At 37.8% G+C, this 20,550-nt stretch overlaps 1 protein-coding gene across 2 annotated transcripts in view; it reads right to left on the bottom strand.

The window, feature by feature from the left end:
• The window catches only part of GTF2H1 (general transcription factor IIH subunit 1), a 38,340-nt gene that overhangs the window by 12,274 nt on the left and 5,516 nt on the right, over positions 1 to 20,550 (bottom strand). The window contains exons 2-11 of one of the 2 annotated variants that reach the window (XM_035012418.1): positions 16,877 to 17,045; positions 13,362 to 13,554; positions 12,448 to 12,610; positions 11,219 to 11,312; positions 9,623 to 9,772; positions 9,417 to 9,496; positions 5,021 to 5,148; positions 4,825 to 4,912; positions 1,178 to 1,266; positions 698 to 815 (exon numbers count right to left, since the gene is read on the bottom strand). In XM_035012418.1, the coding sequence (XP_034868309.1) occupies positions 698 to 815; positions 1,178 to 1,266; positions 4,825 to 4,912; positions 5,021 to 5,148; positions 9,417 to 9,496; positions 9,623 to 9,772; positions 11,219 to 11,312; positions 12,448 to 12,610; positions 13,362 to 13,554; positions 16,877 to 17,030 (1,257 nt within the window). In that variant the 5' untranslated portion in view covers positions 17,031 to 17,045. The remainder of the gene's footprint in view (positions 1 to 697; positions 816 to 1,177; positions 1,267 to 4,824; positions 4,913 to 5,020; positions 5,149 to 9,416; positions 9,497 to 9,622; positions 9,773 to 11,218; positions 11,313 to 12,447; positions 12,611 to 13,361; positions 13,555 to 16,876; positions 17,046 to 20,550) is intronic. The other variant, XM_035012419.1, reaches the window with a different exon arrangement.

Genomic DNA, 20,550 nt, shown 5'->3' with positions numbered 1-20,550 from the left:
TGTTTTTAGAAAGCTAACTTGTAGTGGTATTGTGGAAACCTGATCCCGTTTGCCTAAACCAAGGAGTCAAGAAATACTGAAGAACAGACAGAACTTCTTGATCAATTTAAGTATGAATAAGAGGGATGCCTGGGTGGCTCAGTCAGCCAAACGTCTGCCTTTGGCTCAGGTCATGACCCCAGAGTCCTGGGATCGAATCCCACGTCGGGCTCCCTGCTCAGCGGGGAGCCTGCTTCTCCCTCTGCCTGCCGCTCCCCGCTTGTGCTCTCTTCTCTGACAAATAAATAAATAAAATCTTTAAAAAAAAATAAGTAGGAATAAAAACAAGGAAAAATAAAGACTAGACAATAAGCTCAATTTTATATATTCTAGTCTGAGATCATGCAGAATATCTAGACAGTGATGTCCAAGTTTTTTGGAAATCTGGGAAATTTTCCCAATAACACTGTGTATATGGAAGGAAAAAAACGAGCAATCACAAAACTCATCTATTTTTCAATATCATCTTAACTTTAGATACTTCTGGAATATGCCAAATATCTTTTTTTCCCTACCTCTTGATTTTTTTTTCAATTTATTTGTAGAAATATGTCTTTAAACCCAATTAAAACAGCTTATATAATTCAATTTGGTTGTGCTCATAAGCTGAGGAAAGAACTATGGGAATTCTGGGTTTCAAACAGTACGAGTCACCTACCTGAGTTAATTTAGGTGTATAAGCTTCCATTTCTTGCCTAATACTTTGAAAAGAATTAATAATGTCCTGACTTGTTGCATACTGTAGTGACTGGATTGGAGTTGGACCGTGATAATACCTGAAGATTAGCAAAGAAGAAATTACTAATCACACAGAATAAACATTTGTCCTTCAAATATTTTAGCAGTCTCCATGTCCCCAAAGCAAAAAATAATAATGTATTTAAACAGATTTGAGTAAAATAACTTAATTCCTATATGGGCAATAAGAAAATAGCACAGAGAACCACATTTTTGTCTTGGCCTTGATCATTTAAGCATCCTTTTCTGAAATGCAAAGTAAATTTTCAAGGAAAAAAGATACTGTATTCTTATGGTAACAAAGGGATTTAAAACTTGAGTGCTATCCTTGCAGAATATACTCTGCAGTGATTTGTGTTATATAACTGTTGTGCCTCAAGTTAATATTGACCAAACTTACCTATCTGACTTCTTGAGGTTTAGTGCAATTGTTTTTATGGAATTATTTTTCCCCAAGTCTTCATATTCAATGGACTCTTGTAACTTTGCCTGTAATTATCAACACAGTACTTTTTATGGTAAGTTTTTCTTACAAAAGTAATGAACATTATTGAAAAAGTACAGCTCTGCAGAGGGTAAAATATGAAGGCTTCCCACCAAGAACTTCCAATTCCTAGAGATGACTACTCTACAAGTGGTTGAACTCATTTTCTCACCAACCACTTACAGAGTACCTGTTTTCCTACACTCTGACCATCTTTCAGTATTACTGAACTTCTAGTTTTTAATAGTCTGGCAGGTGAAAATGGTGTATTTTACTATTCTTCCACCAAATAAGTAGGACTAATTTATTATATGTGTTGCAAATACTTTTTCTTCTCATTTGGTGGTGTTTGGTTTTAATTATTCCCTTACTGTTTATTCTTCTGTGGATTAATTATTTGCTTAAGTCTTTGATCCACTTAGTATTTATTTTGGAATAAGGAATCTGAGTTTCTTTTTACTAATCAGTCCTCCCAACACCATTTGTAGAATAATCTGTTGTTTCCCATGGATTCTGAAATACCATGTTTATCATATGTTTATTTAATTCCTCCATGTATTTGGGTTTACTTCTGTACTCTTTATTTTGGTTTTACTAACCTGTTTTCTCCTGTGCTAGTAAAAGACTGCTAAATTTCTACAGCCTATGTTAATTATAAAAGACATAAGAAAGCAGTCTGTTTGCTTTGGCCATTTGTGAAAATAATTCTACAATATTTCATCCCTTATGTAGCTATGAAATTCATCTGGTCAACCCTCATCTGTAGCTACCAAGAGTAGGATCAAAACATTTTGGTTATTAAGTATCTCTCAAAAAAGATCAACTTGAAAACTTAGTATTGAAATTGCCCCTATTTGGACAGTTTGACTAGTCCCCTTGTAGTACAGGAAAAGATCTGACCACAGCACAAAATTCAGAGTAACACATTCATCAGTCTCCCACTTTAGACTCAGACGAATTTTTTTTTACAACTTTCTCTCCACCTTTCTACCAACTTCAAGGCATACCGAAATTTAATCTTCATTACTTTTCACGTAAGATCAAGTTCATTTCTATCCCTGCTGTTCCTTACCTAAGTCATGTCCCTAACCTAACCTCCCCTGATAACCCAAATCCTATACTTCTGCCAAGGCCTCATTCGGTGACCTCTCAAACCTCACTGGAAACTCCATAAAAGTAAGGACTCTATTATTACTTCTGAATCTCTCATTCTATAAAACCCTTCTGCAGAACATACATCAGACTATTTCAAACTATTGATTTGAAAGAATGTCTAGAGTCAGCATTTATTACTGAACATTGTGAAAATTCACACAAACCATGGTTTTTGACAACTCCTTAATTACCAAGAATCAAACGTACTTAGTGCCACAGTATCGCAAAGACAAGCATCATTGCCTAGATTTCATCTTAAACTCCTCTCTATAACTTTCATTTTAGTTTAACTTTTCTTAGAAAAAAAATATTTATTCAACCCATAAATATTTTTAAAGGAGTGCACTTGTAATATGTAAGTACTGCATCACTAAGTTGTAGGAGCGCCTGGGTGGCTTACTCAAAGTGGCCGCCTCTGGCTCAGGTAGTGATCTCGGCCTCTCTCAAATAAATTAATAAAATCTTAAAAAAAAAAAAAAAACTGTACACCTGAAAACTAATATTGCACCATATGCTAACTGGAATTTAAATAAAAACTTAAAAAGAAAACAAATCTTATTGGCTTTGTTAAAAAAAAAATTTTTACTCATTTGAGAGTGAGAAAGAAGGCCAAGAGCATGAGAAAAGGGGAAGGTTCAGAGGGACAGGGAGAAGCCGACACCTTGCTGAGTGGGGAGCCCAATGTGGGGCTTCAATCCCAGGACCCCAGGATCATAACCTGAGCTGAAGGCAGATGCTTAACCGACTGAGCCACCCAGGTTCCCCTGGCTCTGTTAATTTTAAAAGTATATATGTGGGGCGCCTGTGACACAGCGAGAGAGGGAACACAAGCAGGGGAGTGGGAGCAGGAGAGGGAGAAGCAGGCTTCCCGCGGAGCAGGGAGCCTGATGCGGGGCTCGATCCCAGGACCCTGGGATCATGACCTGAGGCGAAGGAAGACACCCAACGACTGAACCACCCAGGCGTCCTAAATAAATAAAATCTTAAAAAATAATAATAATAAAAAGAAGTATATGCGCCTTTAGAAACATTAAGTTACTGGAAAATGAACTAAAGTGTAAGACTTATCTTAAAGATAACCATTTAGCATATTCTTTTGAAGGTGTTTTTTAAAAAGTTCATAAGCATTTTTTTACATGTGAAATTGTATCACACAGTCTGTCCTGTGAACTTTTCATTTATTTAATTCATGAATTTTTATTTTCTTTGATTCCTCCTATAAATAACACAATTACTATACTTCAAGCTTTATTCTGAGAAACTTTTGTTTTCGTCTTCCCTATAGACACTGAGGGTATGAACTCCTTCATTTTTGTTTCCCACCCCCTAATATTTTCAACAACTCAAAAATGGGTTTCTTGGATTTTAAAGAAGACTATTTGAGAGAGAGAGAGAGCACAAGGGTGGGGTGAGGAGCAGAGGGAGAAGCAGACTCCCCGCTGAGCAGGGAGCCCGATGTGGGGCTCATGATTCCGGGAGATCATGATCTGAGCCTACGGCAGATGCACAACCGACTGAGCCACCCAGGTGCCCAATTTCTTGAATTTAATTTTTTATGAATTAAGCTACTGTTATGGTATATGTGAACTCTTTTTAATTCAGTAAGTCATTAATCCTTTTCAAGTTATTCATAGCTACACCAATCTCCATTGTATGGGCATACCACAGATATTATTACTAGAATGTTTGCTATTTTATTATAATACTGTAATGAGTATTTGTATCTGAATACCTGCACATCTTTTCCTTTTTAAATAACTGTCCAAAATGAAATGCCGTCCCAAAAATGGAATTAAGGGCATAGACCCTTAAAATTTTAATACATATTGCTTGATTGCCCTCTAAGAAAGCTTCATCGTATTTATTTTTATAACTGGGGAGGAACTTGAAAAAACAGAGAGGCAGAGTAGCTTGGCAAAGTTTTAAGGAAAGAAATATGGAAGTAGATAATTCTGTCCATATTCCCCCACAGCCCCAAATGATTTCTTCGAAATTTAATAAGAACACATTTCTAACTCACAAATGCTAGGTGTAATATGAGGCCCCAATCCTATCTTTTAAAATCATATACACAAACCTTTAGTTTTTCTTCCTGTCATACTGCCTTTGTTGAATACTCTTGCCCAGAACACAAACTGTATGTCAATATGTGTGTATGTGTACATGTGAAGGAAAAAAGAGAACAAAACCAGTAAGAACAGTTAATAGACAGGAGTGCATGGAAAGCTGGCTGGCAAGTTAAAACCAAGATTCTTTAAAACGTTCTACAATTTATGCCAAATGCTTAATGTCTTGGCCAAAAGAATGGAGTCATTTGAAGTAATCAAGGATTAACATAAAATTCTAGCCGTTATACAAGGTATCTGGAGAAACCTGAGCTCTAAACCTTCTGAACTTTTTACCCATACCCTTTTGACTGCTGGCTGGAAGCAATCTGCATCTCCAGAATTTCCATCGATGCTGCTGGGCTCACCATTTTGTTCATTTTGTGCTTCTCTTAAAATAAAGGGGGAAAATGTTAAAAACGATAAGCAGAACAACAACACAATTCCATCTGGCTACCTTGAAAAGCCTAGTTATTGCACCTTTGCATGTATACTTAACTGTTTCCTGAGACCTGCTGCCAGGACCATGGCACTGTGATGGTTAAACCTCTTGATGATGGCAGCATTACTATTCTCCTTTATGGATTTAGAATTAGAAGTAGATGGCATGGAAGAAATGCCATAGCCCTGTGAGAAACAATTTGGAAGATTAAAAATCAAAATAAAGTTCTGGTTTTCTTATCCATTATGAGAGACACGTTTAGCTGAAAAAATTCTCTGCATGATGGGACTATATTAATTCTGAGCATTACTCAATTTTTACAGATAAATATTTAAAAAGTTACATACACAAATAAATAAATAAATAAAAAGTTACATACACATAAAAAAGACAATGTGCCCCTTCTGCTATCACAAAAATAATCTTAAACCGTGCATTCTGGGGTGCCTCAGTGGCTCAAGTCATGATCCCAGGACCATTGGGATTGAGCCCCGCATCGGGTTCCCTGCTTAGCAAGGAGTCTGTTTTTCTCTCTCCCTCTGCCCCACCCCCCTGCTTGTGCTCTTTCTTCCACTCTCAAATAAATAAAATCTTAAAAAAAACAAAAACAAAAATTTAAACCGTGCATTTAAAAAAAAAATATTTTAAGTCATCTCTACACCCAATGTGGGGCTCAAACTTAACAACCCTGAGATCAAGAATTGCATGCTCCAGACTGAGTCAGCCAGGTGCCCCGAACTGTGAATTTTTTTAAAGAGCAGTTTTGGATACAGTTTGCAAAATATTAAATGAAGAAATAGAATACAGTGGAAAAAAAGCATGGACTTTGGAGTCACATAAATATGGATTCAAATTCTGGCTTTATAACTTTTTAAGTATTAGTCTAAGCAAGGGTAGTCAACTTTTCCAAACTCTGTAAAAAGAGATAGTAGAGAAACAGATATTTTCAAACATGTACTGAGTTTGTACTAGGCCTTACAGACAGAAAGTTAAGACCTTGTGCCAAATGAGCCAGAATACTAGTTAGTAGGGTGTTGGGCTGTAAGCCAGGACACATAGTTAAGACTTCTATGTGCTGCATGAGGAAGGAGCCAATCCCACTGGAGGAGAGCAGAGTAAGTTCAAAAAAGCTTCATGGAGCACCATAAATTGATCAAGTGCTTGCAAGCCAGACATGAAGACAGTAACATTTCAGGGGAGGAAACTGCTTAAATATAGGTGTACAAACAACATAATGCATATGTGTCATGGCGTTTTTCTGTACTGCAGTTACACCTTGAATGAAGTGTGGGTCAGGGATTGGTGAGACATAAGGCTACAAAAGGTAAATGAAAGATTACAAAAAGACTCCTATACCATTCATCCCTTTATCAAATAATTACTGATGCCTTTTATATGCCACATGCAGGGAATAGGCCAGTAAACAAGAGGCACCCTCACAAAACTTATATTCTACTGAGAGAAGATCACTTTTGAAAATAACAAATGGTATGAAGAAAATAAAGAGGATGGCATGATACAGTGACCGGATGGAGAGGAGGCGCTATTTAAGCAATGGAATGAAGATGACGTATTCAGAAGGTGGCCAAAGGTCGTATCATGGGAGAGTTTACAACAACTAGAGGATGATAGAGGAAAAAGAGGCACCAAAGGAAAAACTTAATCACCTAACATTTCCATTAAGGGGATTGGTTATATAAATGTTTACATGTCCATACAATGGAATAGTGGGCAGGCACTAAAAACAAATAATAGTAACACCTATTATTTGTTGAACACTCACTGTGTACCACACTCTTCACTCTTGTAGCAATCCTATAAAGTCAACACCTTTTTTGTATTGCATTTTTTCAACTGAGATATAATTGACACATTAATATTTTAGAAGTTAAAGGTATAAAATGTGTTAACTTGATATTTATATATTACAATGATTACCCTAAAGCTGACATCTCTGTCATGTCATGTAATTATCATTTCCTGTTTTGTGGTAAGGACGACTTAAGATGCAGCAACTCTGAAGTTTGTAATACAGCATTGTTGACTATATGCTGTGCATCAGATCTCTAGAACTTATTTATCTGCTAGTGGCAAGCTGGTACCCTTAACCAACATCTCCTCAATTTTCCTACTCCCTGCTAAGGTCAGTACGATCAACCTCATTTTATAAGAAAACTGGGCTTAGAAATGTTAAAAAAAAAAAATGACAGTCTAAGCCAGGTAGTTTGGCTTTAGAGTCTATGTACTTAACTATGGTTTACCTTGAACTGATAGTGATAACAGGCAAAGTGAAGAACAAAGTCACACACGATTATGTGTAATATACCATCATTTTTTTTAAAGTTAAAAAATTTGAGTAATCTACACACAGAGTGGGGCTCGAACTCACAATCCCAAACTCAAGAGTCGCATACTCTTCCAACTGAGCCAGCTAGACACCCCCCAATATACCATCATTTTTTTTAAATTTATTTTTTAATTTTTTTTTAAGATTTATTTATTTGAGAGAGCGAGAATGAGAGAGAGAGAGAGAGTACATGAGAGGGGGGAGGGTTCGAGGGAGAAGCAGGCTCCTCGCCGAGCAAGGAGCCCGATGCGGGACTCGATCCAGGGACTCCAGGATCATGACCTGAGCCGAAGGCAGTCGCTTAACCAACTGAGCCACCCAGGCTCCCCATCATTTTTATTTTTATTTATTACATTTTTTAAAAAGATTTTTTATTTATTTATTTGACAGAGAGATAGCGAGAGCAGGAACACAAGCAGGCGGAGTGGGAGACGTAGAAGCAGGCTTCCTGCTGAGCAGGGAAGCCTGATGCGGGGCTCGATCCCAGGATTCCAGGATCGAGCCCCACATCGGGCTCCCTGCTCAGCAGTGAGTCTGTTTCTTCCTCTCCCTCTGCCTGCTTGTAATCTCTGGTCTCTCTCTCAAATAAAATCTTAAAATTAAAAAAAAAAGGCACTAAAATCTTTTCCCCATATTAAGCTATACCTTTAAGCTTCACAAAGCTTCATTTTTTCAGGATGATTAAGGAGGGCCATGTTTTAATATGTTGAAATTTACAAAGGAAGTGCCTGAATGTGGAGAATTATCAAGAAAACTCAATTTCATTAAGGAAACGACTCATCTGGGCACCAAGGATTATTTTCTGCTAAAGACTGTAGATCAAAAGTTTAAACATTGGTTTCCTCACCTCGTGAGTACCATACACTAAAATAAAGGAAAAAGTTTAGAAAAAGACAAGACAGGAAGGTTTAGCATGTGTATATGGCCAGCAGAAGAGGAGCCAAAAGAAAGGTAAGAAAATGAATATCTGAGTGTGAAGAGAATAACTGAGGAAGGCTGGCTCCTAGCTTACAAGTAAGAGCAGGGATGGAATTGAGAGGTAGGGAATCCCTCAATCAAAAGGGATCCCATCTTTCCCCGTGACTGGATACATCTGTAAGTCTGTGGTCACGATGTGGAGGTAGGTGGTGCATACTTGGTGGTCTAGCTGTTGAAACTTATTGGAACTAGTGCGGGGCAAGGGTCACGGGTGTGATCAAAGTCTGACAAACACTGGGCTATGGAAAAATGTTTGTTATCTTTTCTTGGCCTACTGATATTTATCCACATTTCTTTAGATTAATGTCAGAGAATAAAGCTTGACTCACAAATACGTTAAGCCTTCACATTACCTAGAGAAGTACCAGTGGGAGGAAAATTCTTTTAAAAAAGTTTTAGCAAGTCATATAGGAATTTCAGTTTTTCAAGGCAATTAGCAATAGCAATAGCAAACAGTGCTATTGACAAGCACTTCTGATAAATCACTCCAAATAACAAAACTTTATTTTATATTCTCAAAAGTGGAATATCTACACTGAAAGCAATTTTTAAACTAGTTGAAGACTAGGAAGACTTGTTTTATCTCATAAATTCTTTTTAATTAAAATCTGTTTTTTTGTGGGGTGCCTGGGTGGCTTAGAGTTGGTTAAGTGTCTGATTTTGGTTCAGGTTGTGATCTCGGGGTCCTTGGATTGAGCCCTGTGTCAGGCTCTGTGCTCACTGGGGAGTCTGCTTGTCCTTCTTCCTCTCCTTCTGCCCCTCCCCCCACTTGTGCTCTCTCTCTCTTTTTTTTTTTTTTAAAGATTTTATTTATTCATCAGAGACAGAGAGAGAGGCAGAGGGAGAAGCAGGCTCCCCACTGAGTAGGGAGCCCGATGTGGGACTTGATCCCAGGACCCCGGGATCATGACCTGAGCCGAAGGCAGACGCTTAACCATCTGAGCCACCCAGGCGCCCTCTCTATCAAATAAATAAATAAAACCTTAAAAAATATGTATGTTTTTTGTTTTTAGTAGGTTCTATGCCTAGCATGGGGCTCGAACTCACAAACCCTAGATCAAGAATCACATGCTCTACCAACTGAGCCAGCCAGGCACCCCTCTCATAAATTCTTTTAATACTACGTACCTCATCTAATGGTTTATCTTCCAAAGCTGTCAAATCAAGTAGTGGGTTTTTCACTCCTAATGAAACCATTGTTTTTAACCCTGGAAAAGCAATGAAATAAAAAGTTGGTCAAGTCTGACCTTCCTTAGAAATAAAAAACTCACTAACAGCACTATGACTAGAGAGCAGCAAATTAAATTTAATGTGTGTCAGGGATAAACAGCTACCTTTTTCATCTATTTTGGCACATTCTGCAAAGAGGTCCTTTGATCCTGTATTCAGCCGGTCCCTGTGAAAGTAATGGGACTGAAAGAAACGTGTCCAAAATTCCTTTTCTGTCATGTTGTGGGGAACATTTTCTGCATATTTCATTTTTACTGTAGAAAAAAAACATAAAAGTTACATACAGAATTTCCATTTCTTAAAATCTCTCAAATTAATTTAAATATATACTAATAGTAAAAACTAGGTTGAACTGCTCAACTTTATATACTGTATATAATAATCTAGTTGTAATAAATATAACTTGAGAGATTAGGTGATACACTACTTTTAGGAATCTTCACAAATTACAAACAAAACCTTGTCTTGCTCCAAGAGAATTAATAAGTTTCAAAGTTTTAGTAGAAATACCAAGAATCAATACTCAACAGACTCTCAGTTCAGCACATTCCAAGAGCTCACAGTCCAATCAGCAAATAAGTTAAAAGCATGGTTTCTTGAGCCAGAGAGCCTGAGCTTAAAATTCTAGGTCTGGGGGCGCCTGGGTGGCTCAGATGGTTAAACGTCTGCCTTCGGCTCAGGTCATGATCCCAGGGTCCTGGGATCGAGCCCTGCATCAGGCTCCCTGCTCCGCGGGAGGCCTGCTTCTCCCTCTCCCACTCCCCCTGCTTGTGTTCCCTCTCTTGCTGTCTCTGTCAAATATATAAAAATAAAATCTTAAAAAAAAAAAAAAAATTCTAGGTCTGTCACTTACAATCTATATGATCTTGTGCAAATTACATAATCTCTGTGCATCTTGGTTTCCTCATCGGTCATATAAAGGTAGTTAGAGTGCCCACTTCATAGAATTATTTGTAATGACTAAAATGAGTTAATATACATAAAGGCCTCAGAATGGTGTCTGGTATATAATAAACACTATATAATTATTACTATCAGAAAAGTATGAAAATAATTACATTACAATTTGATAACTCTCTGAAGCAGACATAAGCTCCTACAGAAGCAAAGGGGAGGCTTCTACCTGCCCAAAGAAGTCAGGATTTTATAGCGGTGGCAGTGGGCAATACTTGAGTTCTATGGGGTCCCGATATCTGTTTCCAAAGACTAATGGAGCAGGAGTGAGGGAGTGAGGAGAGAGAACTGTTTAGTCAGTAGAATAACTGAAGTGATGGTTCTCAACCTTGGCTGCACAGCATAAATTACTAAGGCTGGGGTCAAGTCATTTATACTTTTAGGATGGTTTCTGCAAGGGTAAGGATTTGTGGGTTAGAAAGGTCACTCTGGAGGCAGCATGAAGGATGATCTAAATTAATGCTGTAGAGACTCATTTATTGATGCCTCTGGAACAGGTCATTTTGTGCAGGTATGCTGAAGGGTAAATAAAGTTTAAGAACCACTGATGGAAGAATGGGAAAGTCAGCATACCAATGAACTGATGACAGCACATTATATACCGACTCGTTAATAACTACCATGTCTTCACATATTTTATTGCACTTCATCAGGAATAAAGGTAAAGCTTTTTGTTTTTCACTGATGTATTACTGAATTCATCCAAAGAAATATTTCAACTATGTGGAAAAATTGATTCTTCTTACCTGCTGGATACGTCCTAAATATGGACTCAATGATATCAGAGGTTAAATTGTATCTCAGACCATTACATCCATCTGTTTGGGGCCGGACATCAGCCTAAAATAAAGATCACACATATATATTCATTAGAATATCGGGGGAAGATGTGTAAGCATATAATAGACACTGGACAAAGCTGGCAAAACAGACTTTCTGAATAAACTACAGAGACAGAAATTAAGTTCCTCACCCTTACTTCTGGCATTGAGAGAGGGCTCAAAGAAGCCTGGCTTGGTTTCACATAATCTTACTGATGTGTAAAATCTGCGTCCTTGAAAATTCAACATAGTCAAATAGGTAGATAGCTAGTGGAGCTTTAACATAATACTTGTAGAGTTACCAAAACAACTATAAACTTTGGTTACTAAACAAATATTATCTGACTGGTTTCTTTAGGGAAGGCCTTATTAATTCAATTCACTACTAAGCACCCAAGAAGATGCTAAACATGTAACTGGTACTCAAATTTTTGTTAAATGCAATAAATACCACTTTGGTTCTACCAGGTATAGACTAAATGAATCCGACTTTCTAATTCTACAGGTAAGGTATTCCCAATTTTTCACTAAAATACATTTTATAAATCTTACTTCTTCTATAACACCATGGTCATTACAAATTTAACTCTGCATTATAAATACAGCAATCACAAAGAAAGGTATCAGAAAGTTCTAAATTTAAAAGAATTAGGGGAAACAAGTATTACTCCAATTGCTAAAAGATTCTCTTTATTAAAGTCCATTTAATTTCTAGCATGTAAAGGTCAAGTCCCCAAACCAAAAAGTATAGCTAGCAAAAAGTATCTATTTAAAAAATGCTGTATATATATATACTTTTTAAATTTTATTTATTGAGAGAGAGAGAATGAGAGAGAGAGCACAAGCAGGGGGAATAGCAGAGGGAGAGGGAGAAGCAGACTCCCCACCCAGCAGGGAGCCTGATGTGGGACTCGATCCCAGGATCCTGAGATTATGACCTGAGCCGAAGGCAGCCACTTAACTGACTGTGCCACCCAGGCACCCCAGTACTGCATATATTTATATTTTAGAAGAATACTATAGATAACAAAGTATTCACTAATTTACTTTAAGGAAATGCTAAGTTTTACCAATAAAATGGCATTGTTAACACATATACCAAGGTTTTCTTTCTTTTTTTCTTTTCCCTTCAGAAATCTAGAAGGGTCACATACCAGAAATGCTGCAGAAATGCCAACATCTTGCTTATGATTGGATGTAGAACTCTCTGTTGCATTCACATTTAAACGATTGGCCCAGAATTCCTCAGCACTGATCACTTGACTCACAACAAGGTCTTTATAAAGCTGAAACAAAACAGGATCTTCTTGCAGCATTCTGGTGATAGAATATATTGAATATATTGAACTTCTACAATAAAACGCTATTTATGTAACACTTTAAAAAGAGTTTAACTACTTTAACAACATGAAACCGAGACACTCGACTTCCATTTTATGATGCTGGAGCAGCAGAGGTCATTTAGTTCATTTGTTAGTAATTACAACAAACAAAAAACGTTTTTGGAGGAACAAATGAAGATAAATGGAAGTCTGAAAAAGCAAAGAATAAACTCTTTGAGGGTATGGATTTGGTGTTATTCATCTCTATATCCAGTGATACAAAGGTCATCATGCCTGTATTTGAACTGTACTGCATTCTCTTTCACATATGAACGTGAAAGAGGAGAGAGGAGGTATGGTTGAGATTTTCTGGCCACCAGTTTCTCAGTGATAAGCACTTAGAGACTTAAGCATAGATGGCATGGAAGATATTGGCGATGGAATAATTTGTCTTATCAGAAACTCATTATTTCATGTTTTCTCAACTTTTTTACAATGTGATTTCTTTCAGGTTTCTCACTTACAAATACACTTCTAATGCTTTCCTGTCATCTTTGTGAAGAGAACTAGGAGAAGGAATGAAAGGACCTTATCACCTTTGAGTCTCAGTTGTGTTCCTCACCAGATATTAGGCTTGAGGCAGTTAATTTAATTTAATGCAGCACAAGGGATAAGAAATAACAAGCTGTTACTCTACTAAAAGACTGGAGAGAACTTAGCGTCTCTTTATTCTTTTCCCCCTTCACCTGTTTTTCTCTTCCAGCTCTTTATTCGCTTTCCTCTTGAATTTGGGCAGCAGCTGCTGGAGAAGGTCTTTCACTGCATCTCGCTCTTTCACAGCTGTGCTTTCATTGGAAAAATGGAAGTTAGTTGTGTCCCCTGCATGCAACACCAGCTGAAGCTGAATTTTAGCTTTTCCTTCTGGACTGATTTTCTGGCCTAAAAAGAAGCATGAGACAAATTAGATGAGGACACCCACACTGGAAACTGTCCAACAACAGGCTACTCTCCCCAAGAAAATTCAGAATTCCTTTGGGCTTTAGGGGCCCTGCTCCAATCTTAATGCTTTTGCAGAAATGCCCTCTTCTCAAATAATCCCATATAATCAGAGCACAGTTTAACAAATTCACTGCTAACACTCTGCTTCCTTCTTTACTATCCCCTTTGTGTGGCCCTTCTCACTCACTGCCTCCACCTCAAGATACTAAAGGGCTTTTGTTTCCATTCAACTGCGGCAGATCTCTAAATAGCCAACTAGGAGTCCTGAACCCACCCTGAACATCTGAATCCAAAAAACATTATTAATAAAAATGATCTGTCATAATTTAAAAAACTCCAAAACAGCCCATGTCTTACTAATTGCAAAGAATACATAATTTTACATCTGAGAGATCTGGTGTCACCACTTCAACCCAGTGATGAAACTTCATCTCATCCAAAGTGGGTGGCACAACCTCACACTATGGGCTTTCTGTGGGGGATAGGATAATAAGTAAATACCATCACCTAGGTGTTCTTGCTGCGAGGGTTTAATCTGAGTACAATCAAGCCTGTAGACCTTTCAGTTTTTGAGAAATACAGGTCTACACAAATAGATTATAGAAAACCTTGAGGAGGCAAGCAAACATAATCAGAATGTGGTATGTGATAAGCCTATAAAGACTGAAGATACTACAACTCCATCTGTGAAGCTTAGACTGGATATAGTTTAAAAAAAAAATCACTGCTACAGAAAACGTTATTGGGACAAATGGGGAAACGTTACTTATTACTAAAAATTTCTTGGTGTGAAAATATTACAGAGCAAAGTGTTTGCACGCATAATAGTAAGTGGGACATATCGTGTATCGTTCTTAAAATTTTTCTCTAACTTTGAAACTTTTCATAATAAATTGAGGTGGGGAACCTCAAAATCACCAACATAATGGAGAACTTGTACTCTTAAAGTAGTGGGCCTCATGGCAATAGTAGTGCTTGTCTTTGTCAGGGGAAGAGAGATGGAGGGGCTTTGTCCCATGAAATGGGAGACTCTTGGTAGTGTGAAACAAGCTGCCTAGAGCTCACAACCCAAATCGCCTAGCTCCTAAACAAACTTTTTCAATAAAGATGCGGCTTCCAGATCAACAGTTTAGATAAAATATCTTACCACCAAAAACAGCAATATAGAGGAATTTACACTGTCAGCCAGCCTACTCTGGTATTCTATTTCTCAAAAACAAAACCATCACCCCTTTCTAGGCATCTTTTCTCAGTCATTGCTTTATCCTTGCTCTATCTTAGACTTTGCCTCTGAGAGGTCTACTTCTGACGTGTTTTTGTTTTTTTAATTTTATTTATTTACTTGAAAGAGAGAGCACAAGCAGGGGGGAGCGGCAGGCAGAGGGAGAGGGAGAAGCAGACTCCCTGCCGAGCAGGGAGCCCAATGCGAGGCTCGATCCCAGAACCCCAGGATCAAGACCTGAGCTGAAGGCAGAAGCTTAACTGAGTCACCCAGGTGCCCCCTGAAGTTTTTTAATTAGCTTACTTAACTGCTGATTTTCACCTTAGTCATTTACTATTGATAACTTTCAGTGGTTCCTTTCAGAAATGGGTATTTTTTTCAAATATTCAACTTAAAACAAAAACTGATCTGGTGCAGATCTAGATTTGGGTATGTGCTCTCCTTCTCAATAACAGAAGAATTGTCGAGAAATAGAAGAAGGGTATATTCTTTATTGTATGTGTGGGTATCACAATGAGTACGTGTTTTGCAGAGCTACAGGACCAGCTTCCTGTTTAAGAGAAATGCTAATAGAGGCAGTTCCTAATTTCGGAGTTTCTTCTGGTACAAATGTTAGTTTGTAAGAATAGTAGGAGGAACTTGGTGAGGCACTTTTCCACAGAATTTTATTATTATTATTTTTAAAAGATTTTTATCTATTCATTTGACAGAGAGAGCGAGAGAGGGAACACAAGCAGGGGGAGTGGGAGAGGGAGAAGCAGGCTCTCCACTGAGCAGGGAGCCCGATGCGGGGCTCGATCCCAGGACTCTGCAATCATGACCCAAGCCAAAGGCAGACGCTTAACGACTGAGCCACCCAGGCGCCCCTTCCACAGACTTTTAAAGGGAGGTAGTATTACCAGAATAGTGGACAAAAGACCAGATAGCTTAGGACCTAATTATGATGAAATTTAAACAGTATTTCCTTTTGAAATTAAAATTCTAAGTTATTTCAGTGGAGATAGATGAAAATCTTGGTCATTTCCAGCAGCAAAGTAGAGGTAAGTTCTTAGGGCCACTGTTTACACACAAAGGACATTTATAAATTGAGCACTTGAATGTGTAAGGTTGACTATTTTTTGAGGTGTCATGTTCCTTGAAATCTACACAGGATTTTATCTAGGAGAAGAATTTTATATCCAGGAAAATAAATGAATTCACATTAATGGTTGCAGTTCAGATACCACAATTTTACCCCTGTATCTCCTATCTCCGTCCAATTAAAAAAATGAGTCTATCTTCTCTCAACAGATGATGGCCACATAACCGAAGATTAATTAGACTACTTGCTTAAATGATACAATTTTATTAAAGGGCAATGTGCCATCATCTATCATTTTAATGCGTTTAAACATATGAACCATCTGGACCAGTAAATCTACTGCAGGGATGTATCTCACACATACAACCTCACAAAGATATTAGCCCACAGAACTATGCTGCAGTACTGTTTGCATTAAAAGAATTCTGGAAACTTCCTAACTGTTCTTCAACAGAAAACTAATTAAATACATGACTGTATATCCATTTAGCGGACTATTATGCAACTCCTAAAAAAAAGTACATGTGGAGATCTTTATATGACCTAGATTTACATATATAAAACTATACAAAGTTGGGCGCCTGGGTGGCTCAGTTGGTTAAGCGACTGCCTTCGGCTCAGGTCATGATCCTGGAGTCCCGGGATCGAGTCCCACGTCGGGCTCCCTGCTCAGGGGGGGGTCTGCTTCTCCCTCTCCCCTCTTCCCTCTTGTGCTCTCTGTCTCTCATTCTTTCTCTCTCAAATAAATAAATAAAATCTTTAAAAAAAAAAAAACTATACAAAGTCTATTATTAATCACAGGTTACAGAATAACATATATTCAATGATCCCACTTTATAATTATTTCAATATGGTTGATTTTTTTGGACACTATAATAAAAAACCCACAGACTATATGAGCAATCTTTTTATAAAATTACTAACAAATATTCCATCAGACCTTAGTATAGATGACTTACATTTAATATCTGCATACATATGGCTGATTGTAAATCTATCTTTGCCTTCAGGTGCCCAAGCGATTCTTTCTGCCATGAGGTATAAAGCTCCATCCTGCTTCTTCTGACGCACCTTCTTCACAATCAGCAAAACTTCTTCAGATGAAGTTGCCATGATGCCTAGAAAGTGCTAACAGAGACAAAAAATTTCACATCTCGGGCGCCTGGGTGGCTCAGTTGGTTAAGCGACTGCCTTTGGCTCAGGTCATGATCCTGGAGTCCCTGGATCGAGTCCCGCATCGGGCTCCCTGCTCGGCAGGGAGTCTGCTTCTCCCTCTGACCCTCCCCCCGTCTCATGTGCTCTCTCTCATTCTCTCTCTCTCAAATAAATAAATAAAATCTTTAAAAAAAAAAAAATTTCACATCTCAATTAGGATCAGATTTGTTGACTTCTGGAGGCCTTTCCAAATCTAAACCTAAACTAATAAAGAGGAGGAAAAAAGTCCCTGATTGAAAGTTGAAGATAAAGTTATACGGCATTATCCTTTAAAATCAAATTTCATCTGCTCATATCACAGGTGTGAATTTATATAACACAGTTTATGACACTTGGCAGTTTTTAAACCATTTCTACCTATTCTAACCAGAGTATTTTCTTTTCTTTTTTTTTTATTTTTTTAAAAGATTTTATTTATTTATTTGAGAGTGAGAATGAGAGAGCATGAGAGGGGGAGGGTCAGAGGGAGAAGCAGACTCCCCGCCGAGCAGGGAGCCCAATGTGGGACTCGATCCCGGGACTCCAGGATCATGACCTGAGCTGAAGGCAGTCGCTTAACCAACTGAGCCACCCAGGCGCCCCTAACCAGAGTATTTTCAATTTTACTTTTAATTCCTCAGTAATATTCCTAAGTCTTAAATGTATGACTTGACTACAGATTTGCTGTCTTTTATCTAATCTACATCTAGAATTGTAGAACTTTAGAATTAGAACCCTATTGAATGTTTAGTTCAATTGTGTTTCAGCTGCAACAACTAAGTGCCATGGGGTTTGTGTGATCTTCCCAGAACCTCTCTCAGAGCTGAAACCACACCCACGTTTCCGGATTCCTGGTCTAAGTTTCTTCCGGTGTGCTTTAAAATAAAACTTTTAACCCTTAACACTTCAGATGCTATTTCCCCCATCTTTTAACAATCAAATGTCTTCAATTGTTCTCCAGGTCTTGGCCGAAGATTCACTTGTATATGGCTAATTCATTACCTAGGAAACAGCTTTTACTCTCCCTACCTCTACTTCTTCCTTCCCAGTCCTGGGATAAATGCTCAACCCAAATTCTAGAGGCTTGGGTGTGGCTGTCTGTAATATGAGGCTGAAAGGGAATCTGAGGCTGTATGGGCTTAACAGGAAAGAAGCCACGATTGATGGCAATGGCTGCCATGGGCTGAGATGGAGAAAGTGATAGCACAAATGCCCCATATATGTCATTTCTGGTGAAGTGATGACGTTAAGTTTTCATTCCCAAAAAGATGATTTAAAGTATAATTTTAAAATATCTACTTCTTCAGGGATATCTTAAAATACAATTGTAGAGAAATTAACATATCATAGGTATAAGAATTAACATAGGTATAATGATTAAATTTGCCATGAGCAAACAAGTGAAGCTTGACTGAAACATTTTTCCTGGAGGTTAAAACAACAGGGAACAACGAAATACTGGATCTGCCATTGATTATTGCAAAATAATTGAGGAACACCTCTGTTTGGACGTAGTGGGAAAGTAAGCACCAGGAAGAGTGGCAGGCACTAAAAATAATGGAAATCAGCAATTCTACCATCACCTCTTATGATTAATGAAAAATATGACTGGATTAAAAAACATTTTAAAGGGGCACCTGGGTGGCTCAGTTGTTAGGCGTCTGCCTTTGGCTCAGGTCATGATCCCAGAGTCCTGGGATCGAGCCCCGCATCAAGCTCCCTGCTCAGTGGAGAGCTTGCTTCTCCCTCTCCCACTCCCCCTGCTTGTGTTCCCTCTGTAGCTGTCTCTCTCTGTCAAATGAATAAAATCTTCAAAAAAAAACCCCCAAAAAACCAAAAAAAACCAAACACATTTTAATTGTAGTTGACATATATTACATTAGTTTCATATGTATAATATATAATCTGACAAGTTATGCCCACTCACCACAGATGTAGCTACAATCAAAAAATTTACTCAAGCATTAATTTAGAAATAAAAAATACAAGTAAAAAGTGAAATCTTAGTTTCTCTGAAATGGATTTCCTGAATTTTGAGTAGCCAAATATTCCCTTTCATAGGTACTCCCTTTCATAGGCTACTCTACCTGAGGAACAGAAAGAAAAAGGGTCAATGAGAATACATTTATTCAATAAATTTGTGCTGAGCCAACAAGTCTAGGGGTTATCCAAAGATGAATGTCTGACAATAATGATTTCTACTTTTAAAGAGATAAAGATATGTATCTGTGTATATAAATTAGAATGTGTGAAGTTCCTAAAGGGAGATAAAAAAACGTCTGAATTAGGACTCAGAGGCCATTTCTTCGCAGAAGAGGTTTTGTCAAAGGTTTGTCATAGGTTTTTTAGTACAATTAAAAAAATTCAGCTATAATTAACAAACCACCAAAATGCGTACATCTTAGGTGGTCTGTTTGATGTATTTCGACAGTTATATATACCCATGTACCATTACTCAAAACAAGACAGAAAACATTTCTACCACCCCCCCAAAATTCTCTCATGTTCCTTTCCATTCAGTTCTCTTCCTCTCACGCTTCAGCAACTATTTTCTGATTTCCATCACGACAGGTTGGTTTCCCTCTTTTCTAGGTTTTCATATAAATAGAACCATGCACCATATACTGTCTCTGACTTTTCACCTAACCTGTTTTTTGAAATTCACCACATTATTATTACATGTATCAGTAGTTTGTTCTTTTTTATACATAATTATGAATTGGGTCTTAAATAAGGATTTTGACAGAGAAAAGGAAATAGGCATTACAGGCAAAGGGAACAGTTTGGGGCAAAGGCTTGAGACACAAGGAATGGTAAGCAGTCTGCTCTGGATGTAGTATAAAGTTCATGATAAAGATCAAAGGGATATGGAATCAGATGGTTAAGACGGAAACAGTGGAGAATGCCACCATACATGGTAGACAACAGAAAACCTCTAAGGATTTTTGAACAAGGCAGTAATTTATATCTTAGGAAATTAATCTTTGGACAATATGAGACAGACTTAAAAGAATAACTAGCAAGGGTCTTAACCAGGCTGGTGGCAGCAAGAATGGAGAGGAAGGGACAAGGAGGAATACTGAGGAAACAGGATGAATAGACACTGCAAGCACTGAAAATTGTCATGGCTGCTTGCTCATTCCCCATTCCTAAGCCCTACTGACATGAGTACAGTGGTGCCATTTATAGAAAGAATTCAGAAGAAAGAACAGGTTTGAAAGCGAAGACAAGGAATTCAGTTCTGGACATGAAGAGTGTGAGGTGCTGTTGAGTCATGCAGGTGGAGATAAATTAACTTGTTTTTCACTTGCCACTGAAAATACTTCATGTTGTTTTACAATCTCCAGTTTGGATATCTATAAAACATACATGACAAAGATTCACGTTCTTAATATATAATACCATCTTTTAACTGATTTACTTATTTAACACCCTCCTA

This window comes from Mirounga leonina, unplaced genomic scaffold, assembly GCF_011800145.1.
Source record: "Mirounga leonina isolate KUSES-001 unplaced genomic scaffold, KU_Mleo_1.0 Mir_166, whole genome shotgun sequence".
In the NCBI taxonomy this organism is placed as follows: Eukaryota; Metazoa; Chordata; class Mammalia; order Carnivora; family Phocidae; genus Mirounga; species Mirounga leonina.
The sequence above is the reverse complement of the archived record's forward strand: the minus strand, read 5'-3'. Positions and strand labels throughout refer to the sequence as shown.